We start from the raw sequence: 24512 nt of genomic DNA, 5'->3' as shown, positions 1-24512 counted from the left end.
ATAGGCCATGTCTGGCATGAGCCAATCAGAAAAAAAAGTATCAATGCCACCCCCCCCCCCCCCCCCACCCCCTTATGCAATCAATACACTGTACTTTCCCCAAGGCTTTCTTTCATCATCCATTCAATAAAAATTCCCCTACTTTCCCTTTTGTAGGAATGGCAACCAGCATTCCAGATAAATGACACTGGCCTGTTAAAGGTAAAACAAAAGAAATCTATTTCAGGATCAAAATGTGAGTTTCATATTTTGCTATACAGCAGGTATAATACTTTTGTGCTGTGATCACACACAGCTTATCCACTCTTATCCATCAGTTTCTCTTAGGATCAATCTATTAAAAACCTTTAGATATTTTCTGTGTTCTGTTTGTCTCATATGTTGATACTAATACAACAGCTTTATTCCTAATCTACAGCACAGGCTGTATCAGGTATTAAACAAACAGAATTTAAATGTAGCATTGACGCGCCCACTTCTTACTAACAATACTGTACTTTCCCCACGTCTTTCTTCCTTCATTATTCCAATGCTAAATTTCCCCCTAGATTTCCCTTTTAGGAGTGGCAGGCGGTTTTCAAGATAAAGTCTACATCAAGTTTAACAGGTAAAAAAAAAAACAGTTTGCTATGATGCAGGTGCCTTACCTTGGCTGTGGATGCACACAGCTTATAGGAACAGTTTTAGAAAGTACAAGAATAGCTTAAGAAAACAACAGGTACCAACATTTGCAAAATATTGGTCGCTGTGTAAACCTATACTATAATAATAGATTGTAAAATCCTTCAATCAGTCAAGAAGGGCCAGGTTTAGTTTTTTTTTTTTTTTTTTACATTCAATGGCTTGCAAAAACATTTATACCGCTAAAAAAGAGTTGAATTTGAGGAGGCACTAATTCCTTTTGAATTCAAATCCCTATGAATTAAACATTGAAAGCCATAAAAGCTCATCTAGGTGTCAACAATTTTGGTCAATTTAGTGCGTGTGTAATAATCCACAATTAACTGAAATTGTGCTGTGGGCATACATGGTTTATATCTATGCATTCTGGACCCAATCAAAGGAGACACAAAAAGATGCAATGTAATGTAAACATTTTTTTATTTAAGCAAAACGGACGCTGACACATTGTGTACAGAAAGCAGCCTGCCTTAATCAAAGTACACAGTAAATAGACATATATCTGGTATACCTGTAAACATAGTCAGTACAACTGTGTAAACAGAGGTTTTAATAACAGTGAAGCACTTTTATCACCTGTATGTGATTGATTTTGTCTTTAAAATGTAAACTCCAGGTACCAATCTATGTCAGTGACAGAAAAATGTCAAAGCAGAAGTTCATCTACTCAGGACCTGCAGTAATTTAGTAGAAAAGACATAGCCAAACCATATCAGGAGTCTTTAAACACTAGGACTACTATAGTACCATCAATATAAACATACATTTAAAAATAAATATATACATTAAATACATATTAAATATATGTATCTAATAAATAATAAATACATAATATCAGAAATAACAGGAATGTCAGTACTGACAACTGAAGTAATTAAAACACTTCCACAGAATTCCAAAACAATCTACAAAATTTGGAATCTTCATTCCTGGAAATCTATTATAAAAAAATTCCTATTAGCTTAAAGCCCAATTTCTTTGTATAACTTTACTGCTACTGTTATATAATATATATTTTTTTCATTAAACAAATGCAACATAAAATAACAAATAAAACACTTAAACAGTTAAGTATATTCAGCCATAACCACTTTTTCAGGCAACAGCTTCATCACATCTTCATCACACAGCAGTAGGAAAGGCCTGTTCAATGTTTGGTCTGAAATATATCTGATCACTGACCATTTCATTAGTTCTCCTTGATACTAATAAGGTTGCTGTCATCACGTGCAGCAGAGGCAGTAGCTCCACCACTGGGAGCAGGTAGTAAAATCATCTCCATTTTGAAAGGCCTCTTTACTGGCCGCCAGTATTTTATTCCTCTGCGAATTTGACAATCTCCGTTTCCACTTCAGCAGGGCAGGTAGGTGTTCTTTGCTGCAAGATATTAAAAATGGAGAAGTTTGAGTCATTGAGTGAGTATTTTAACTAAAAAAACATTACTGTTTAGAATAGAGCGTTGCTTAAGTCTGTGTCAGTAGATGTGAGATTGAGTTTACCTCTCCTTAGGGAAGTTTTTGCACAGGGCTGCACAGTCAAGCTTTAGACTCTCTACATCAGTAGTACCTACAATTTCACTCATCTTCAGCAGAAACGTTTTCTGCCCATTACAACTGGTACCCTGTTCAAACAGACAAACAAAGACTTTGGTTCCTTTGGTTTACACAGCATACTGCAATTTGCACTGTAGTCTAAATTGTTGTAAAGATTACTTAACTGATGCATCATTTAAATAATTGACTAATATGCACCAACGTCCCCCTAATGTAGTAGAACACAGCGACTTCTAAGCCTACCAACCCTGTGTTCCTTTATATTAAATTGTTAAAATAAAGGATTATATAAATACTTGAATATTAGTTTGGATTGTGAAATACATTTTTGGTAAAAAATTACCAGTGGCTAAAATAAGTTTATTATTGCTAGCTTGACTTCTTAAAGCAGCTTTTATTTAAACCACATTACTGCTATTAGCAAAGTGCTAATTGCAGTTCTCACCTGTTTTGGGAAGACATCGTGAAACAGTTCAGCATCCCTCATCATCTGCTTGTCAACGTCCCCCCACCTTTTTTCTAACTTTTTGCATTTCCTCTTTACCAGACACCGCAGGTAAGCTCTAGTTACGCTCTGGTACGCTACATTCACAATGTCCTACAAGACAGAAAAGAAGACGGAACATGAGTTCAGTAAAATTTTGCAAATTTTTCAGTTAGCCAGGTCATAGTTGAAGAATGTGATTTTGGTACAAGTTAGTAGCATATTTTGATTATTGTCTCTTCTTTCAGAAAAAACAATGCTACATTAGCAAAATGTATCAAATATGTCACTTTCAAAAAACCCTTGCTACGCTTAAAGCTAACACTAGCTAACCAGTGGAAGCACTGCTCAGAGAAGGTCCACTGTGAGTAGTCATACTTGGCTAAAAGACAACCCTTTATGCGTTATATACCATATATCATAACAATAACAGAATACTATTGCTGTAATGCTATAAAATTTTAATAAATCAAAACTGGTATACATACTGTTTTTGTTTCCTCTCCATGGTTTCCTATTTGAACAAGAGATGTAAATATTTTTCTGATATTTTCCAATAATCTGTTTAAGTGGGCATCCTGTTCCTCGAAATACTTCTTTAGATGCTCCTAAAACAGGAATTTACATGAAGATTAAAAATCATTTGCTACGTTGAACGTTGCTATAGACAGCAAACACATATGTACCATCTTGTGGTCTACACCACATTTCACATAAGAAAATAAAATTCACATTATTTGTGTCTTTCAGTTTAATTAATAATATAACACACTAATGAGTTTATACAAACCTCAGCTATGCCTGAAATCCACTTCTGTAGACAAACTGAAACCTGAGCCTCCATATTCTTTAACATCTGAACAGTGGCCGAGTCTCTGTTGTTGTCTGCTTCCATAATAGTCAAAGCATAAAACCTGCAATAAAGGAAAACTATGACAAATCAAAGCCCAAAGTGCAAATGCAACCTAATACATTGCATATACTGTGGGTTAAAAATTAAAATAAATCCACTAAAACCTGAAACTAAATGCTAAAAGAGCAAATGTATAAGGGATAATTGTGATCTTTGCTTTAAAGATCTTCTTTTAATCTCACCTTAGGTGCCTACAGGTGTTTGTTAATCGGAAGAGATGCAGTAAATATGTTTCACTGGGCTTCTGCACCTCCAGCTGTTTTTTCTCAGTATTCACATACCTGACAGGATACAACTGTTGTTAAAGATAGCATTCTCATACTAAAAATATTTAGAACATACTTCAAATAATGTCCCCTGAAAAATATACAACCATATTTCTAATACATAATTGGTTATTTGTCATTACGTCTACATAGTCAAGAGTAGAAATATCAAATTTACCTCTGAACAAAGACGTGGAGTTCATCACAGCAAATTTGTTGAACAGCTGTCATCAGAATGGGGCTGATGGTTTTTGTCTCCTCAACAGCACCATTGAGACACTTAACAGAGAAAGAATACAAAAATGTAATGCAACTATCTGTTAAATCGTTTGGGATTATTAAGGTATATGGATAAGAAGAATTTTTCTGTCTTTCTTTAGTACCTGAAGAACATCTAAATGTATTTTAATGAGTTCCTCCTCCTTGCTGTAATCGCATTTAGCCTCATTGTACAGCAGGACCCCCTGTAGTGCTGTGGAGATGTTGTCCTGATAGAGTGTAAGGATCTTCTGCTTTGACTTTTCAATCCATCCAGTCAGCAACAGAGGGTCAGACACTCTAAGTACATCATCCTTGATGTTTGAGCCATGACTGAAATAAAAAAAAAAGTGATGCAGTGTGAAGTCATTTATTTTTATGTTTTATCGATTATTGATTTTATTTAAGTGATTCTGAACCATTTCTACTGGTCTAATTATCTTAAATATTTATAATATAGAAGACAATTTTTAAATAGGGTCAATTCTATTGTTTTGCCTACCTTACGTATGTCTGCGTCACCCACTGCAGAAGGAAGAGAGCCTCTTTCATTGATGAACTTCTGTCCATTAATATTTCCAACACAGCAAACAGGCGGTGATTATAGCTGTCAACCAGGTAACTCAGCAGTCCTGCATCCTCTAAAACATCAGCCAGACCTGTCAGCTTCATACACACTGACCTCTTTGCATTTTTCAGGTATTCCACTGTCTCATTGTACGAATTTTCAGCCCCGTCTGGTGGCAGGGCAGGAAAGTGTTTCTCTACAGACAATTTCACAATAATTAGGTACTCTCTCAACCATCTTTGAGGGTAGCCACGATTTCTTCCCTCCAGTGTAACACTGTTTAGCGTTGCCCATTGTTTGACCTGCTCTGCAGCTTCTTTCAGCTCCTGGGACCTTTCTTCTAGAAGGACAACCCGGAGAATGGACATGACACTCTTGGCATGTTCCTCAGGGTTTGCTCCACACTGGACTGCACTATTCAAGCATGTTTGATTTGTGCAACCTCCTGTTGGATACAAGTGGATTTCTGTATATGAAAATCATATGTGATGTAACACTAAATTACAACATGTCTGGATGCAAAAGTTTGGAAGCATCATGTGGATGCATCAGTTCAAAACAGGTTTAATTATCTGTGTTTTCCTTGCATTGATACAAAGTTACAAATTCTCTAAAAAGTTGTTTTGATTTCCATCACTATAAAGCAACAGCTTTGTTTTTCAGTTGCACTGGCTTTAAGATATGAATTCCAAATAAATAAAGAATTGTCTTACCATTCACCTGGTCATGTTCCTCAGCAGAGTTTCCTAGAAGTGTCCTGCTGTCTTCTTCCTTGGTCCAACTTTTCCTCTTTACTGAAGAAGTAAGCGTTTTTAAAAACTTTGACATGTTTCTGTTTTGCTCTCTTTGACTTCTATTTAACTTTTCTAGTTAATGCTACTACCATTTAGCTCAAGGTGTATGTAACTCAGCATATATCCTTGTATCACACACGCACACACACTCCCAGTATATGAGAAGCCCTTGCTGCTTTTCTTTTTGGCTTTGCCTGGTATTCCCCAATGAGAGTGATGTCCCGCCCCCTGCAGGACAGTCCCAGCTACAGGTACTTTCCCTAGAAGCTCTTTCCATTCTCCATCCAGTCCTAAATTCCCCAAGCTTTCCTTGTTTTATTAGAAGTTTCTTAGATAAATTGGGAAAATATCAGTTAAAGTTAACTTTTACTAGAATCTCCCAACAGTTTTCAGGCTACCTAGCTACCACTTGCAATACATGTGCACATTTAGACCCAATCCCATTTCTCTTATGTACCCCTACCCCTTGTTTTCGAGTGTAACCCTTGGAACCAGGGAAAGGGGTGAAATCCTCCTCCATAAGAATTGGGATAACCATTTAAGCACTCAGTACAGATATAACTATAGCAGTAGAGTGCTAAACTTCAGTAACCTAGCTGCTGGTTAACTTATTAACTTTAGGGCATCGTAAGTCTTCAGAAAGGGAGCAGGTGGTGCAGTAATTAATTATTATTGCCAATTTCTTAATTCCTCTGTGATAGGGAGCTGATATGAGCTTTTATTTTAGCTTCAACACTGTTTTATCTTTTCATTCCTTAAATACTGCAGTCTCTGTTGTCTGTTGCACCATTTAAAGTAGAACAAGAAAGTTAGCTAGCTAGTTAACTACTGAGACAAACTACTATAATTTTAATGCATGTTATGAGGAAAATGCCCATAAAATATTGAAACTGTGGTAATATAGTGGTTATGGATTATAGATTTTTAACAAGGATTTTTTTTCAGGAGTTTATTTGGATGCGTGTGCGGCCATGCTTCCATACATATATGAAAACCCAAAGAACAGTGTCCCAGATTTTTAAAAAATACAATATAAGACCAAATGAGACTTTTTAGCAGTGTGGGCAATGTGCTAATCCTGCAGGAAAATGAAATCTACATCTACATAAACGTCAGCAGAGGGAAGCATAAAGTGCTGTAATATTTCCCTGGAAATTACTGCACTGACTTTGGACTTGATATAACTGTGGATGAACACTGGAGGAAGAGTGGAGAGGCACACAGTTCAAGCTGCTTGAGGTCTAGTGTGAAGCTTCCAAAATTAGTGATGGTTTGGAGAGCCATGACATCTGCTGGTGATGCTTCACTGTGTTATATCAAGTCCAATGTCAGTGCAGCGTGCCTCTGCTGACAACTTTTATGAAGATACAGATTTCATTTTCCAGCAGGACAATTGGTCAGAAGTAATATATATTTTTTTCTGAGACCTTGATTTTTGGGGTTTTTATTAGCTGTAAGCCATAATAAACAAGAAACAAACACTTAAAATAGATCACTTTTGTGTGTAATAGATCTATACATTATCATACAATACATGAGTTTCACAATTCGAACTGAATTACCGAAATAAAGGAACTTTTTAATGATATTCATTTTTTTAAGTGTACTGTGGTGTAACTTATATGGCCCCCTTAAAAAGAGATTTTTTAAGAGTCACATTCAAAATAGACCTAACACTCTCCCCAATCCCTTTAGCATAACAAGAATCGGGCCACCATTCCTCAAGGCGTGCATGCGCAAAACATAGAGCAAATGGAATTGTGCTTTAGGGTTGGATCATAGGATATTCAGGCTGTTCCTGGGGGAATTTATACGAATATTAATATAAATGCACTGGGGAAGAAACAAACATTTAAACAAACGTGCAGGAGTTTCATTGAGCTGAGCTGAATTGATTCTGTTTATAACTTATTAACTCACGAGGTTAAAAGGCCGTCAGTCGGCCAGAGCATTTCACCCACACAGCCAAATTCGTCGTTGCGCAGTTGCGTGAAGCGGAGAAGCGTGAAATCGTACACGCAGACATGTTGATAGATGACACAACCGCACCACAGTGAGTGACAGCTACACGGGCCACTCAGACGTATCGGATTGACCACAACGTACAGCTCTTGTCCAATTGGAGAGCGCGAACGACATTGGGGGGCGGGGCGGTGAGCCACAATCACCATCATGTTAGATTTTGACGTTAGGACTCGTCTTCTGCCATTGCGTAGAGGGGCAGGAAGGTTCTAGAGAGGTGAGACACGAGCGACTGGAGAAATTTCAGTAATATAATTTAAATTAGAATACACATTTATTTTAAAACGTGTTTGTGCGTATTTAATCGTAGTGTAAGCGTTTGTAAAATATTGCAGAGCAGATCAGGTCGTTTTTTGCCTCATTTTGCTCTCTAGGTTAGATGGTGGTATGCAGTTCCCCCAGTTTATGCAGGCGCTACAAATAGCATATGGCTGCTGACTGACTGACACTTCTGTTCCTTCCTTTCTTTCCAGATCATCGTTGTTGGAGCCTGAGGAATCGATAAGCCCGGAGTTTTGACCGTGTGAGCGGTTGTGTTGTTAAGCTACTTTTTTTTAATCGCGACCAAGCAGCTCCTGCCAGCTCAACCATCAAACTTCACTGCGCCTTTGGACGACTAGCGTTGTGTTTATGTCTTTATTTTACGGAAACGGTAAGTTAAGTTAGTTATCGCCGGGTAGCTAACGTTAGATTAAAACAGCCGGGCTCTTTGTGTGTCATTTCTCCTGTCAGTTAGCATACTTGGGTAACTGTTATGTATCAGCTAACTTAGCTTGGTAGCTATTTCACTGCTTGAGTATATCAGCTTTGCTAATTTTACGTAACTTCTGTATTAGCTAACCTAGCTAACGCTAAACTGATTTATCTGAGGTTGTTGTGGTGGTTTGTCGTTGGGTTTCTGGGTGTGAATGGATGAGAGGAGTGGACTGGCGCTACCTAGTTCTGCTAACTTGGGTTAAAATGGCGTCATGGCATTCCTTGCGTACACACACACATACACTTTCTGCTGCTGGTTAGCTCCGCTCGGTTAGCGTTAGCCATGACGCACTCTGCACCACATCGGAAAAATGCTCGAATCAGCTGACCGCTTCCGGCGGCTTCTCTTTCTCATTTCATTAATTCGTTTATTCTTTAATGAACTGCTCGCTCTTGCTTTGCTTTCTGTTTGACAGCCTCTCAAAATCTACTTTTCTCCACATTGACAGCAGGCTAAGCTAAGTTAGCGTACTAGCTTGACAGGTATCTAGTGGTGGTGGGTGTAGAGTGACCATAGAGCTCCTGCCCTTATTAGACAAGGAGCGGCTGGTGTGAACCGGGGCCTAAAGCATTCCCATACATCCGCGCTATGGCAAACCTGTAGCCTAAAGTCACACCAGCTCAGTTTTTACTAAATAGTACAGTCACCAGATAATTGGTCAGTTTATCAGTTAAAATTTCTGACAGTTTCAGGCTAAATTGAACATAGAGAATTGAATATAGAACTTCGTTTATTTTCCATTTACTTTGGTAAAACAGAAATTGATCTGTTTTCCCAATCATTAGTTTTTTCTTTTCTGCCTTTCACTAACAGAACTGAAAAAAAAAATCTTCTTCAAATTTTGGATGAATAACTTCTCTCAATTGAGGATAAAACATTTGTATTATTTTACTCTTACCATTTGGTGTAGTGTATAATATTTATTTTATTTTTTTTGTATTATTATTATTATTTTTTTGGACCTCCCAACTAGAACTTCAATAAAAATGAAAAGATGAATCTTCTCTCAATTTTTGGATTTTTGCATCTTGTAACGAACATCTGATGGTATAGTGCGACTTACTTTTGTTGCAAGATGCAAAAATCAGAAAATTGTAAAAAGATTCATTTTTTCTTTTTTCCCCTTTTAATAAAAGGTAAATTCACTCGAACTGTCCTCATTCACTTTAAATTTCTAACAACTAGAGAAAGATTATATCTATCTAGTTTAATTTATTTTCTTTTTTAAATCCTGGATATATTGAGTGCATTATTAGTATCATGCATGTTGAATCATTGACTTCAGTTGCAGGCTGTTGAAAATCTCAGCTAGGGGTGTGCCACTTTTTTTATTTATTTAACGTTTTGTCATGTCATCAAGAATGTTGTTATCGCAAAAATACCCTGAAATAGTATTATATTAGGGTTATAGCCCACCCTTAGTAGAAACTCCCATTTAAGAGATCAGCTATGAAATGTCCACTAATATTAAAATAAAATATTTCTTTAATCCTATATTTTATTTAATCTTTAAAAATTGGACTAGTCATGTGCTGCTATTTATTTACATCAAAACGACAGTTCCAGTTTCGACTAATAATTATTATGCTAGTATCTAAAACATATCTACGATTTTTGCTAATAAGAATTACATTGCAGACGTTGTTAAAAAAATCCAGGTAAATCAGTAATAATGTGACTAGTCAAAATTTCATTCTGAAAATTTTGTTTTGGTAAAGATACTAGTCAGAATGGCTTTATAGATATTATCTATATATAGAAATATATATATATATATAACTGACCTAATTAGATAAAAAAAAACATAGATGAAATGACTTGCCATATACAAAATATGTAATTCTCAATTTTTCCCATTTTTCTTAGTTACCCATGACTTCCTGGCATAACTCAGTTTTAGTTTAGGTTCAAAAGTTTGGATACCTTTCTCAGTACATAGCTATGATGCTGTAGAAGTAGCTTAAAGTCAGAACTTTGAATGACTCAGCATGACAAATGGTACCACAGTTCACATCCAGAAAGTGCTGCTTGTATTGTGTGTATTGGTGTATTACTAATAATGTTCCCCTCTTTTCTTTCAGAGCTGTTGCGCAGCTGTTGGAACGCGAGCGGTGTAAACCTAGACCACGAGCAAGAAACTTGCAGCCACTGTGGCAAAATCTTTTTCATGTCAGAGACCGAGCACGCTTGCAGTCGTTTATGTCATCCCTTCTTCTCCAGACAGAAGATACCAAAAAATCCCCATCCAAGATCTTCTTATCTTGCTGATAGTGCTGCAAGCCACTCAAAATGTCTGTCAACGTCAACCGCAATGTGTCGGACCAGTTCTACCGCTACAAGATGCCCCGTCTGATTGCAAAGGTACTGAAACCCATTAATAGTTTGGTGCCAGCTGAGAGCTGCTGTGCGGAAAATACAATTAAAACAGTTTAAAATGTATGATTTATTACTCTTATTTTGTCTACCAGGTGGAAGGCAAAGGAAATGGAATCAAGACAGTCATTGTCAACATGGTTGATGTTGCAAAGGCACTGAACCGGCCTCCAACATGTATGTTTAATATTTAACTTTATACAGTTCTCCCTTCTTTTTTACGGGATTTTCATAGTACAGCTGAGATGTGTAGAATAAAAAGTCTAATATACAGATGATTATTATGGACATGGAGTACATGCATTCCTTTTTAAATGGAAACTTATAATCCAGTGGCATTTTATGCATGTCTGTGAATGTCCCTTCAATAATATTTAAACAATCAGCTTCTCAAAGGCTGTTGAAGCTTTCCCTGTACTGAAACTTGTTAAGAGAATGCCACTTTTTATGTTAGGGTTAATTTATTATTATTTTATTTATTATTATTATTATTATTATTATTATTATTATTATTATTATTATTATTATTGCAATTAATATTATCAAAAGACCTGTCAAGGCATACAAGTTTTGTCTTTCTCTTTCTTTAGATCCAACCAAGTTTTTTGGCTGTGAGTTGGGGGCGCAGACCCAGTTTGACACAAAGAATGACCGATACATAGTGAACGGCTCCCACGAGGCCAACAAACTACAGGACATGCTGGATGGATTCATCCGCAAGTTTGTGCTTTGCCCCGAGTGTGACAATCCCGAGACCGACCTAGTACGTTGGACTGTTGCCCTGAAAATATCTGTGCAAATGAATGGCTGAACACTAAGACTGGCTATTTTTAAACAAATAATTTTGATTGTTGAATTTGAATACAGAATACAAGTTATATTAAGTTTTTAAAGTGTAGTAATTACGTTTTCTTTGAAAAATACATTTAAGCAATTTTGTTGATGCAGTAGGGTAAAAAGAAGGGAAACCTTTGGGAAAAAAAAAATGTTTGTTTGATATTTTCCAGCATATTAATCCAAAGAAACAAACCATTGGAAACTCCTGTAAAGCCTGTGGGTACCGGGGCATGCTAGACACTCGCCACAAACTCTGCACGTTCATCCTTAAAAATCCACCAGGTTAGTTTCTGTACTGATTACCTTTTACTTGGAATAACATCAAATAAGAATAAGCGTTTCTATGAAAATATAGAAAAAGTTGTTGTGTATGCATTAAGGTGCTTTGAGTAACATAAATTGCAGGAATAACGATAACTGTCTCAATGCTTTTTTTGCATGTGTGTGTCTTGTGCTCATTTTGACAAGGATGCCAACAAATGTTTCTTTGCTGTGATTAATTTGCTCATTGTCTTTGAACACAGAAAGTGACAGTGGGTCTGTGAAGAAGGAGAAAGAAAAGAAGAACCGTAAGAAGGACAAAGAAAATGGTTCAGGCAGTGGAGATGGTGGGAACCATAATGAGATTGACGCCCCAGATGCAGTTGTAAGAGCCTTTGTACTTTGTTTTGTGATGAAAGCAGTGGTAGCTTTCCAAACATATGTATTAAATCCACAAGCATACTATAATTTACCAAGTGTTTTTAACCACTGAGCCTTGAAATTCCCAAATGTTTAAAAGGCGACTGCTGCAGTTCTGAGTATTTGTAGTTAGTGATACTTGTAAAAACTGTTATTTGAGTATAAAATATTCCTTAATCCATATTTTTTACATTTTGATCATTACAGTCTGATAGTTTTAAATTGTTGAGATTCTTTGGAGATACTTATGAATAAAATATGAACCTACAATAGTTTTGTAAAGAGTAGCTTCTAACAGTTTAAAAAATGTTCTCATATAATCCGCCTGAGACAGCGTTCTAAATTTGCACTCATTTCACTGCAGTAATCTATAACACACATAATCAGAATTGAATAAACAATATATGTTTTGTCTGCTTTGACAACCCTCTACTGCGTTAGTGCAAAACCAGCAACCTATAATCTAAAGTTTCCTGTATGTTTTGGGTTGTTTTTCACCCTTATCAGTTATCAGTAGTTTCAGAATTCAAATCAATAGTTCATTTGGTCCAGGTAATGACAGAGTCTAAACAAACCAAACAGGTCACATTCGCTAGGTGCCGTATTCAGTTGCAAGACTAAAAGCATATTAGCTACCCCTCACTGACTGTAACGAAACCGTTGCTGCCAGGAAAATGACCTATCAGCTGTCCTAGTGTTAAACCCCATTAACTAATTAACCATACCAGACACGGTGACACACACTTATAGGGATAGGGCTATGTACAAGGCCTGATGGTATTGTGAAATAATATGAAGAGTTTAGATAGCTCTGTTTTGCAAATAACCTCTTTAAATGTAATTATATGTTATGTTCCATTTTTTGACTGAGATGAGCCAACATGCATTATTAAATAAGCTCTGTCTGTGTTTAGCATGGAGATGATGATGATGAGGACTGGGCCGAAGAGACCACTGAAGAGGCCCAGCGTCGCAGAATGGAGGAGATCAGTGACCATGCTAAGAATCTGACTCTCAGCGAGGACCTAGAGAAGCCCCTTGAGGAGAGAGTCAACATGTTTTATAACTTTGTGAAAGTATGTTACATCGTTTCTGTCCCTTTTGGTGTTCTATATATGCAGCAAAATGTGTAAGGTCATTTTGATTAGCAGTCTTGAGGTTGTTTTTCATACATTGTTGCCGCAATGCTTGTGAATTTTCATGCAGTTTGATTTTTCAGTTTAAAAGCAAAGACACTGTTAATTATCTATAAATCAAAACGTTTTTTTTTGTGCTTCGTTGTTTGTTTTTTTAGCAAAAGAAAGAGAGTGGAGCAATAGACTCTGCAGATAAGGACATTCTGGCTGAGGCAGAGCGTCTAGATGTGAGGGCCATGGGACCGCTTATTCTGAGTGAACTGCTCTTCAATGAAAACATCAGAGACCAGATAAAAAAATACAAACGTCACTTTCTACGTGTAAGTTTCTACAACTTTACTGGCGAATTCCACAAGCCATTATTTTCCAAACATTTTATTTTAAATTTAATTAAAAGATGCGAGCTTAATTGCAGATTCAGTTACATGTATTCTATCTTTATCTGTCTTGTGCAGTTCTGCCATAATGATAAGAAGGCTCAGAAATACCTGATGGGTGGTTTTGAGTGTGTGGTAAAGTTGCACCAAACCCAGCTGCTGCCTAGAGTTCCAATCATACTCAAGGATCTGTATGATGCTGACCTTTTGGAGGAGGATGTCATCCTCACCTGGGCTGAAAAGGTTTGTGTGTACAAACACTCAACACAAGTTGAGGTTTTTTTTTTTTTTTATGTGTATTAGATTTTTTTTTAACACTAGCGTTACTGCATTGTATGTTACATATACTTATGTTTTGAAGTGGCCTTGCAGAAAATTAGCATTCTTCTTAATCCTGTCTAGGTTTCTAAGAAGTATGTCTCCAAGGAACTGGCTAAGGAAATCCATGCCAAGGCAGCACCCTTTGTCAAATGGCTGAAGGAGGCAGAGGAGGAGAGTGAGGGAAGCGAAGAAGAGGAGGAGGAAGAGGATGAGAATGTTGAGGTAGGATAGTTCAGACTTTGGAGTTTAAAAGTGTGTTTTGTCACACTTGTACAGCTAGCCACTGGCCACTTCTACAGATCATAATACAGGATGATAATAATGAGGTCAAAAGAAAAGCAAAAGCTGCAAAATATGTCTGATGGCATCTGTTTCTGTAACTATATGGATGTGACACTTGCTCTTTACTTTTGTTCCAAATTTTATGATCAATGGTGCATATGAATGGTCCAAAATCAATTGGAATCTTTTTTTTAATGACTTTTTTTAGGATTTAAGACATGTGTGTCACGACACACACAGTTTTGAATAACTTTGATGTCTGCTCTGCTAAAAATACTAACTTTAAAAAAAATAATTTTCTTTCAGGTTGTGTACTCTTCCTCAGCCCGGGAGCTAAAAGTGGAGACTGTTGAGCCAGAGAAAACCGAGGAGGAGGATGACCTTGACATTGATGCCATTTAAAAAGAGAGGAGAGAAACCTGAATGGCAGCCAATTTAGAACTTTCCCAACTCCTCTCCAATGTTAAAATTAATCACAATGGCCTCCTATTGTGCCCTTTCTTCTTTTCCATATATTCTTTCCACTAGTTTACTCTATCCTGGCTAATGAGGCATGGTTTTAACACAGCGCTTTCATTGTCTTGCTGCTGCTGCTGAGCTAAAATATGTAATGTTTAAGCTTTCTGTATTGAGAATTCTATTGTGAGTTTGACTTATTTTGATTTACTTAAACTGCACAATTGTTTGTGATTTGTTTTCATTTTGTTCAGTCATTAAATAAAATGTTTCTTTTCACTTACATTGGAATTGTAAGTCTTCTGCTCCCTTAGATACAAGCATGGATAATGATGTTGCTTCTGTAGAACATTAACCACAGGGTTCTCAAATTAGGATTTATTGCTGTCAGTCAAGGTTAACTTAAACTCAGCATGAAGCAGATAAATATTTCAATAACGGTATTTAAGACTAACAAATGGTATATAGTAAAACAAGCTGTGTTTGCACATTCCAACCATTAGATGTCAATGTTTGCCTGTGAGAATGTAGAGAAAATATGGAGTTTTCAAAGAAAAGTTTAATACAAAATGTAGTTCTTAAGAAATGCAACCTTGCTAACATTTAAGAAACCTTTTGAACCAAATAATAATACAGACATGACCTGAATTATTTTATAACTATGTTTTATGGTTCAGTTGTAGGTTACATAAAACTAATGGTTAGTATCAGAGTACCACAGTAATGAGTGAAGAACTGAAGTGTGGGCCTATACAATGTTTAAGTTGTTGAATGAATCTGAGCATTCCTCTCGGTTTTTAACAATATTTAACAATATACCCTAACCCCTTGATTGTGGCAGTTTCATGCTATAGAGATGCTTTTCTTCAGCAGGGACAGATAAGCTGGTCACAGTTTTTTATAAAGAAGAATGGGCAAAAATCTCAGTCTATAATTGCAGTGAATGGTGGCTCTACTATTTATTGATATACTGGCTGAATACTTTTGCATGTCACACTCTTCAGATTTCTATTTTATAAAATATTTTGAAAACCATGTATCATTTTCGTTCCACTTCGCACTTATGCAATACATTGTGTTGGCCTATCACTTAAAATCTCAATGAAATATATTTAGGTTTGTGGTTGTAAAGTGACAAAATGTGGAAAAGTTCAAGGGGTGTGAATACTTTTGCAAGAGACTGTATGATCTGGGGAGCAAGGAGCATGAGACATCAGACCTGAACCCCACTGAGAATCTTTGGGATGTGCTGGAGAAGTTTTTGCGTGGTGGTCCAAATCTCTCACCAAAGCTTACAAGATGTTGGGGGAGATTTAATGCAACTCTGGACAGAAATAAATCTTTAATAACCATAATTATAGCTCAGTGTAGTCCTATTAGGGAGTGAAACCTATTTTTTTGGGACAGGCATTATATGTTATCAGGTTAAAATCACATTGAAAGAAGACTATATACACACACACACATATATATATATATATATAGTATGAAGCAAATATATGATGTCAATCATATTTTAGAGGGATGCAAAACCTGTGAAACTGACCCCAAAGGTAATAGGATGGTTCACTCCATAGTTAACCACAAATATCTAGCTCCATTAAAGTAGCTGCCTGTTCCTCAGCAGTGTCAGAGAAACACAGCTGTGACCTTTTTCTTAATTGTCTGTTAGTTGAGGCTAAAGTCCTCTAATCTCTGCGCTGATGTCATCTGTGGGAGCTCCACTCTGTTAAAGCCGATCCTTATACGGGGCTTGGCTGGACGGTTTCAATGGGAAAGGGCGTGTCGGGGATGTGTTATGATATGACGAGGATATTTTGCTCATGTTTTCTCCCTGTTTCCATCACCTAACTTTTGAATGTACAGACCGCAGTGACCGAGGCTGCGGCTCCAATGAGCGCTGAGCCCCGCGTGTCCTCACTTCCTCCGTCTCTCTTCAGGGCCGCCGGGTGGCCATCTTGGATCTGGGCTTTAACGAAGAGCGGCGGCGGCAGAAGCAGCAGCAGCAGGCGGCGGCGGAGCTGGTGGTGGATGGAGTCTACACCCTGAGAAATATCACCTGGGCCCCAGCACCGCTGAAAAACATTCGGCTTTACGAACGAAGAGCGAAACCAATGTAAAGGGGACCGTTTCGAGCTGCTAGAAACAGCTGTTCGCTTTAAATACTATAGAAACGCAGGGGTCGCTGGGGCCCGTATTGAGTGCGGGGCTTTTTTCGTTCAGCGCAGCCGGACATCCGAAATGTGAAACGAAGCCGAGAACAGCAGGACAAAGTGTTTCTCGGCTTTTGTATCGCCTTTTAAGCCATTTACAGTTTGGGGGAACTGTTAATAGAGCTGGCTGATGGCTCAGAAACGGTGTGGGACTACAAAAACATCCTGAACGGTGGACGTTGAACGTTAACTAGCTACCCCTAGCTGTTTCAGCCAAGCTGAAGTTTTCACCAAGTTTCCGTTGCCAAGCCGTCTAGCTCAGCTGACGCTAGCTAAGCTAGCTAACGCTAACTAGCTAAACAAATGGTGTTTGGGTATACAGTGTATTAAACTAGCTCTCTTTAGGTTAAATTACACTATAACCCTAACTTGGCCAGCTGGGAGGTTAGCTAGGCATAGCTCAACTAAGCTAATCAGCTACATTCACAATAAGCTGCTGCTTTAGCTTCGTCTAAACCCGGGGTCTTTCCACCAGAACAATGTCAACAAGAACACCATTGCCCACCGTCAACGAGCGGAAGACTGAAAATGTAAGTGCTGACTTACTTTCTACGTTATTATCGTAGTTAGGTTACTAACGCTATATTAGTCATACACGTTAGCGGCCACAGCTGCTCAGTGTATATAGCTTGCTAATATAATACAGCTCTGGAAAAAAAATAAGAGACCACTTAAAAATTGAGTTTCTTTGATTTTGCCGAATTGAAAATCTAAATATTGAATATTATCAAGAAGAAGATGGATCAAACCAAGCTGAACTGCTTGAATTTTTGCACCAGGAGTGGCATAAAGTTATCCAAGAGCAGTGTGTAAGACTGGTGGAGAAAGCATGCCAATATGCATGAAAACTGTGATTTAAAAGCCAAGGTTATTCCACCAAATATTGATTTCTGAACTCTTAAAACTGTATAACCATGAACTTGTTTTTTGCATAATTTAACATCTTCAAGCTCTGGATCTATTTTGTTATTTTAGCCATTTCTCATTTTCTGTAAATAAATGCTCTAAATGACAATATTTTTATTTGGAATTTGGGAGAAATGTTGTTCGTAGTTTATAGAATACAACAACAGTGTTAATTTTACTCAAACATATACCTAAAAATAGCAAAATCAGAGAAACTGATCCTGAGCATTGGCTGGCCAGAGTATTATCACAGGCTGTATTGTGATATTTCCCCTGTTTTGTCGCAGTGTGCCTGTTTAGGCTGCAGTGTTGTTTTGTGCTGACCGTGCGCTTTAAGTGGATTAGCTAGTTTAGCTAACAACCTGTATATCTTTCTCTACAATTGTACCAGTCTAGAGACAGATGGGCCACCAGGCTGGAGTTCCGCATGAGGTCTGGAGCATCAGGGATAGAGACTGATCCTTTATTCTCCCTAATGAGAGCAGCATATGTTTGAGTTTAAACAGTTAAATAGCTAACCTAGGTTAGATCACTGACAGTGTTTGTTTCATTGCTGCTGCTGTTGCTGCTTGATTAGTCAGTGAATTGTCCGTGATTATGTTTTGTGTGATTGAAAGCTAGCGAGGAATATTGCGCATTGGCGTGAAATCAAGCAGTGAAGCAGGTAGCGTTCGTTAGTTTGTTAACCTTGAGTATTAATTACTGTCTGCTGCAGTAGTCTTCCCGGTTCAGTCCCGGACTGGCACATCCATTGAAAATCTCCAAAAGAATTCCCAAGGACATGATGCGTTTATGTCATATGTGCGTCACGGGCTTGTCCGCATAGTGGGTTCGTGATGTGCAGGTACACACACCCACACCTATAGCTCCCCTTCCTATATGACCCTTGCTGTGTCAGTCAGCAGTTGGATTTGTCATTTGTTCGTGCAGTCTGTGCAGCGTTTATAAACCTATTTTAACCTACATAATGTGGATCTAATATAGGACTACTGCTGGCTTTAAATATGTAATTTCAACATTTGAAAAATGTTTAAAAAGAAGAATTCACCAGAAACAAAAAAATGGGAGATTTAGATAAATTCCAAATACCAAGCAAATTTTTATATAGTTTCTCATTACGTTTTCCTCTTTTTCACTATTACACAAATATTCTAAGGTAACTGGCACAATATTAAACAATAAAAAAAAATATATATATATATTTTCAAGGACAAAGCAATTGCAAAACTGTGATTTAAATCTATTGAACACTGAATGTTAGCATCTCAGTAGACAATCAAAACACAATATGACTCAAGATAATTTGGTCATTGTTTGGTATAAATTATTCCAAACAATAATTTATACCAAAAAAAAAACATAATTTATGTTTTTAAGCTGAATTATTTCAGTTGCTAAATATTCTGGGCATCTCTGCTTAAATACAGCTCTGGAAAAAAAATAAGAGACCACTTAAAAATTATGAGTTTCTTTGATTGAAAACCAGACATTTTTGCACCAGAGGTGGCATGAAGTTATCCGAAATCAGTGTGCAAGACTTTTGGAGGAGACCATGCCAATACACATGAAAATTGTTATTAAAAACCAGGGTTATTCCAACAATCATTGATTTCTGAACTCTTTAAATTTTTGGGTTATTTTAGCAATTTCTAAATGACAATGTATTTATGTGGAATTTTGGAGAAATGTTGTCTGTAGTGTATAGAATAAAACAAAAATGTTTATTTTACTCAAACAAAAATATACCTATAAATGGCAAAATCAGAGAAACTGCTTCAGAAACTGAAGTGGTCTAGAATTTTTTTTCAGAGCTAGATATTTCATTAGGTACATAACTTAGAACACAGCTGTTTAAATCAACCATACCGTTTAGAATTACTATCTGTAGTCAGTCAAAGATCCAAAATGGCAACTTTACAGTAGAAGAAAAAAAGCTTGTGGAAGTCGGTGTAAAACGATTTTGATTCAAGCAATATTGAAACATTTCTATTGGTTTATTTACAATGAGATTTGGATATAATGTAAAGAAAACTGTCAGATATACATTTGTGAAGACACAAGTATTTTACATAGTAATTCACCAGAGTATGGACTGCACATAAACTTTTCCATTCAGTCGAATGTTTAGAAATTGCCCAACCTGTTGAGTTACACAAATTCCACATAGGCTGTTCTACATATAAAAAATACTAATGGGAGGTGTCAGTCAGTCTGCGTATCAATAGGGGTGTCCCACCTCAGTTAAAAGGGTGGCCACTCTGTAATGGTATCGACGCATAAGAGTATCGATGAGTTCCCAGTCCTCTTTCAAAGCAGACAGGACTGTTTGGTTCAATGCTATTCACTTTACCAACATGAAAGGGTCTCAGTCCAATGTGAAACCCAACGTTGGGTATTGTAAGTAGACACATTTTAAAATGTGATCTTTTGTTAGTGAAATTTGCTACCCTAAATTTTTTATTTGGTAGTCGTATTTAGGAGGCCCTTAACAAATTAAACAATTTTATTTATACTGCTGAGCAGATGCATTGTTTGAAGATTATCTTTGCTCTTTTTTAGTGAAGCTCTGTATATGCATGTTAGATCTCACTGTGTGGAACCCTGAAGTTGGCACCATTGACCATGTATAGGGTTTAGCCAAACTATGTGTAGTGCAGTGTCAGCTTTCCCTGGAGACAGTAGAGTGTTGTTAGAGTATCACATGAGGCTCACCAACTTACTAACTGCTTTGCTGCTGCACAAATTACTGAACCATTTCAGTTTACTACTTTTGTTTAAGAAAAGCGACACATTATATTTACTGCATACAAAACCAAACCAAATCAAGTATATATGTAAAAACAAATACTTTCGTAGCTTTACATATATATTTTAGAACTTGTGGGTATGTGGGTAATAAGATTCCTCTTCTTTGCAGATCTGCCCATAACAGATGTTTTCTGAGACATCCTAATTATAATTGGCAAATAAAATAATGTATTAAAAAAAGTTTAATAGATATTAGGCTTTGTTCAGGCTTATTTGGGCTAACACCATTTAGTAGGATTGTTTTTATATTTAAAACAAAACCATAGACATTTGTATGTTTTGTAAAGTATTATAATGCTTTATGTTTTATGAATTTATGAACTCTTCAGTAACTTCACATATATAGGCAATGTGTGTTATCTGATATCTGATTAGTGTAGCATTGAGTGTTGAATGTGTATACATTTTTTTTCATAATGCAGGGTTAATTTTAAGAGGTCCCTTTAATTTTAATGTTAAATTATTGATATGATAAATGAGTTAAAAATCTCAAACTTAATATAGTATTTCAAATCCATGTTTAGGCTATGCTTAGATTAGGGCTATACCTGTATATGTGCACACTAAATTCCTCAATACTAATATCAATTTGGCTGTGTCTATGCCGCATGTGTTTGTATCATTGTATAGATATGTAAACGGTATACCATTTAGCTTTAGCCTAGACCGAAACTGTGCCTAGTGTACTGTAATTTAATTGTAATTTAAAATATGATTACCGACCTCCGATAAAGTCAGTTCGTAAGTGGAGATGCTAGGTTAATGATGCTAACAAACAGCTGAGAAAACACATTTTAAATCTTGACTAATTCACTAAACAATATATTTGGAAAGCTGCATAAACAAGTTTGCAAAATTACATCTTAGTTAAGCTAAAAATTTACTTTGTCCTTATCCACAAATTATTTACTTTTTGTACTATTCTGTTTTTCCCAACTTGGACCAATGTTCAGAATGATTTTGGTTGCTCAGGATGACTGTCATCATTGACAGTCCAGTGTTTAACAACGTTAACCTATCATTTCCCTGCCATAGATTTTAAACATACATTGGCTAATCAGCTGCACAGCATCAGAGTAAAAAAAAGTTAGGTTGTTTTGCCTGATTTAGAATCAAGCATTGTGCTGCTATAGACAATATGTATATTTTAATTTTTTTCCAAAATGTATCTCAATAAAAGTGACATTTTTAGTGGGCTTTTCTTTTTCACATAGCAGTTTGTCTGCAGTAGTGCTGGTTGAAGGTAGTGCTGTGTAGATTTGATAGTATCAGCTGTGTTTTCCGAGTATTTATTTGTGTGGCAGTTCGTGGAAGATGGTGTTGACCTAAGGGACAGTGAAGTTAACAGGGTGTTCAGTGACTATCTAATATGGAACAAATTGTGTGCCAGACAGTACTGTAATTCCACCCTGTATTTTTGATATATTGATATGGAAAGTTTGCGTGTGCATCTGTGAGAGAGAGACAAACAGACCGTGTCAGTGTCCATCACAATTACCTAATAAAAATGTAACCAATTAGCTTGTTTATTAATGAATAAAAATATTATTAGTAAGATGATATTGATGTCATGGTCAGTATTTTAGCTGTTGCTGGACTGTAAAACCACTCCATCAATAATGTATGTACAGTAAAGTTTTTTTTGTATTATTATAACAGTATATCATTACAGGACAGAACCACAACAATGCAAAATAAGTTATACACCAATTATGGTGCTTGGTTTAATTGTTTATTTTGATGATCTGAATCCACAGCACACTTCTAATGGTCATGGCCGAGTGGAGGGGACGTCTCGGTCTGCTAGGTCAAGTGGCCGAAACCGGAATTCAGGAAGTTCTGGGTCTGAAGAGCAGCATCCTCATGTTGGAAATTACCGGCTCCTCAAAACCATTGGAAAGGGCAACTTTGCCAAGGTCAAACTGGCTCGTCACATCCTCACTGGTAGAGAGGTGAGTGGGCAGAATTGAAGAGTGTGTTTCCTGTCACACATTTTTCTGCAGTTTCCAGAATGCTGCTGCACTTTTTTTGGAACAGATCAGAGCTGGACACTGCAGCTGCTAAGTCTGTACCCTCCTAAATGAACACAGAACACCTATATTAAATAATATATTTGATTTTGTTTATCAGGAATGATGTCTCTTAATAAGCCACTTTATTAAATACAGGAGCAAAGGAAAGCCCATTACAATAAGTGAACCAAAAAATATGGCAACAGCAGTTTTATTTTAATTTAAGTTTCATTTACTTACTATATTTAAACATTTAATAACAATTTTAGCTCTTTATTGTATTTTGAAAGGTTGTAATTGGGTAATAATTAAATTCTTGACATTAAATTGTCTTAAAATGACTTGTTATATTGTTATTAATATTGTAAAATGAGTAATATTGTTTTTTCTTCTTCACAATAACATGTAGTCCAAAAAATTGTCATTGTGACTGTTTTATTGGTCTATGTTTTCATCACTTATTATTTTAGTGTGCCACAGCAGAAGTTGTTGGATTGTGTACTTACTTTCTTTCTTATTTTTATTGTTATTTTTTTAATAAATTCGTTGTTTCAATCTTCAGGTTTTTTCAGCAAGTGCATAGTTTCAGAGTTGTCCTTTTAGGATACACAGAATGAAAATGTGTATTTGCAATAAGATAACTTTGCTATGACATACATTGGCAGGTGAATGGTTGTCGTGTAATTTATTAATTGATTTATTTTTATACAGGTGGCAATAAAAATTATTGACAAGACGCAACTGAATCCAACAAGCCTTCAAAAGGTAAGGATTTATATGGTCTTTAATATTTAACACTGCATTGCTCATGTTGTCTTTAGAACTGACATCTGGTAAAATTACTATTTTGGTCTTCAAACATTGTCAACTCCAAAGCAATGGGCTAGCCTTGAATCAGCAGGTTTGTGTCCTTGTTCTGAAGGAAATGATGTCACTCGTCTCAGGAAGGGAGGTTGTTTTGGAATCGGAAGCTTTGTTTTAGACTGTGGGGGAATTATGTCTGTGGGCTTTTGTTAGGTGCAGATCAGAGCTGGTAGTTATTTTCATTGTGTGAATGTATAATTAAATAGTTTAATTCCGTTTCCCAACGCTGACAGACTGATGGGTATTTGAAGTTTTGCTGTAATTAAAGACATTGTTATGCATTAGGATTCCAGTCCTAATTGAAGAGCACAAAGGGTGTGCTCCTCAAGGGGTTGATTATTTTACACAAGAATCTTTTTGCCTTTGTTGTGAGCCTCAGGCCAGAGACATATCATGAGCAGAGCTGGGTTCAAGCTGCTCATCTTCAGTGGCAAAACAGATCTGTAGAATCAGTGCTTTGATTGTATTGGTTTTGTCATTTGCTGGTCTTTTGTGTGGCAGTAATTTATTAGCAGTCTGACACCTAAACCCTGCAGGCTTTTTCTCTCTCTGAGAACTATTGTACTATGGTACGCATCTACAGAGCTTAATCTGAAATGGTTATACATTCTAGATGCAGCAAAAACTTTGACTTCTTTTATGATTTATTTCTTATGTAAAAACATATGTAGTATGCATTGCTGCCAATGCACATATTGCTAGGTTTTATGAAGTTTTAAGTTGAGGTCAAGCTTGAATCAATTATTAATATGTTATTATGTGTTAAGTGTCTTTAATTATAGTCCACCCAGATTGGGTTCAGTTAAAAGTTTGGTAATATAACTAATCCCATCCTCCTACAAAATAAACCCAAAAACAAACCCTATAATCTACAGATTAGGGCTAAACGAAATGAAAAATATGTAATATCATAATATTAAAGACACTACTAAAATCAGATCATACCCAGT

General features: G+C 36.5%; 3 protein-coding genes across 13 annotated transcripts in view; 2 read left to right on the top strand and 1 right to left on the bottom strand.

Annotated features, from left to right (window-relative positions):
• Positions 1 to 1077: 1077 nt before the first annotated feature.
• si:dkey-196h17.9 (uncharacterized) lies at positions 1078 to 7626 on the bottom strand. 2 transcript variants are annotated; one of them, XM_049481798.1, is made up of 11 exons: positions 7438 to 7626; positions 5437 to 5517; positions 4658 to 5168; positions 4281 to 4488; positions 4076 to 4176; positions 3814 to 3912; positions 3509 to 3632; positions 3207 to 3326; positions 2680 to 2832; positions 2181 to 2302; positions 1078 to 2058 (listed from the first exon to the last, which is right to left on the bottom strand). In XM_049481798.1, the coding sequence occupies exons 3-11, from the start codon at positions 5089 to 5091 to the stop codon at positions 1905 to 1907; spliced, it is 1515 nt and encodes a 504-aa protein (XP_049337755.1). In that variant the 5' UTR covers positions 5092 to 5168; positions 5437 to 5517; positions 7438 to 7626; the 3' UTR covers positions 1078 to 1904. The 2 variants fall into 2 exon arrangements, with proteins under 2 accessions (XP_049337755.1, XP_049337754.1); XM_049481797.1 differs by lacking the exon at positions 7438 to 7626 and having other exon boundaries at positions 5437 to 7127.
• A 22-nt stretch (positions 7627 to 7648) lies between these two features.
• LOC103022527 (eukaryotic translation initiation factor 5) lies at positions 7649 to 15042 on the top strand. The gene is made up of 12 exons (XM_007240332.4): positions 7649 to 7756; positions 8013 to 8191; positions 10378 to 10657; positions 10765 to 10846; positions 11260 to 11432; positions 11677 to 11788; positions 12031 to 12152; positions 13102 to 13263; positions 13482 to 13643; positions 13779 to 13943; positions 14103 to 14243; positions 14610 to 15042. The coding sequence occupies exons 3-12, from the start codon at positions 10586 to 10588 to the stop codon at positions 14703 to 14705; spliced, it is 1287 nt and encodes a 428-aa protein (XP_007240394.3). The 5' UTR covers positions 7649 to 7756; positions 8013 to 8191; positions 10378 to 10585; the 3' UTR covers positions 14706 to 15042.
• Positions 15043 to 16544: 1502 nt separating this feature from the next.
• mark3a (MAP/microtubule affinity-regulating kinase 3a) overlaps positions 16545 to 24512 on the top strand; it is a 36662-nt gene continuing 28694 nt past the window's right edge. For 4 of the 10 annotated variants that reach the window (XM_022684832.2, XM_022684831.2, XM_022684833.2 and 1 more), the window contains exons 1-3: positions 16545 to 17502; positions 22444 to 22638; positions 23410 to 23463. In XM_022684832.2, coding sequence (XP_022540553.2) covers positions 17452 to 17502; positions 22444 to 22638; positions 23410 to 23463 — 300 coding nt within the window. In that variant the 5' untranslated portion in view covers positions 16545 to 17451. The remainder of the gene's footprint in view (positions 17503 to 22443; positions 22639 to 23409; positions 23464 to 24512) is intronic. The other 6 variants (XM_049481794.1, XM_049481795.1, XM_022684830.2 and 3 more) reach the window with 3 other exon arrangements.

This window comes from Astyanax mexicanus, chromosome 7 (assembly GCF_023375975.1).
Source record: "Astyanax mexicanus isolate ESR-SI-001 chromosome 7, AstMex3_surface, whole genome shotgun sequence".
Lineage (NCBI taxonomy): Eukaryota > Metazoa > Chordata > Actinopteri > Characiformes > Acestrorhamphidae > Astyanax > Astyanax mexicanus.
The sequence above is the reverse complement of the archived record's forward strand: the minus strand, read 5'-3'. Positions and strand labels throughout refer to the sequence as shown.

What these genes read in the sequence shown, in the direction of transcription:
- si:dkey-196h17.9 (XM_049481797.1), bottom strand. Translation starts at nt 5,551, where the DNA reads ATGTCAAAGTTTTTAAAAACGCTTACTTCTTCAGTAAAGAGGAAAAGT. An exon ending in GGATTTCAGGCATAGCTGAG is followed by an intron (nt 3,327 to 3,508) that starts GTTTGTATAAAC and finishes TTCCTGTTTTAG; the next exon opens with GAGCATCTAAAGAAGTATTT. An exon ending in ATGGAGAGGAAACAAAAACA is followed by an intron (nt 2,833 to 3,206) that starts GTATGTATACCA and finishes TCTGTCTTGTAG; the next exon opens with GACATTGTGAATGTAGCGTA.
- LOC103022527 (XM_007240332.4), top strand. Translation starts at nt 10,586, where the DNA reads ATGTCTGTCAACGTCAACCGCAATGTGTCGGACCAGTTCTACCGCTAC. An exon ending in TGCCCCGTCTGATTGCAAAG is followed by an intron (nt 10,658 to 10,764) that starts GTACTGAAACCC and finishes TTTGTCTACCAG; the next exon opens with GTGGAAGGCAAAGGAAATGG. An exon ending in TTGACGCCCCAGATGCAGTT is followed by an intron (nt 12,153 to 13,101) that starts GTAAGAGCCTTT and finishes GTCTGTGTTTAG; the next exon opens with CATGGAGATGATGATGATGA.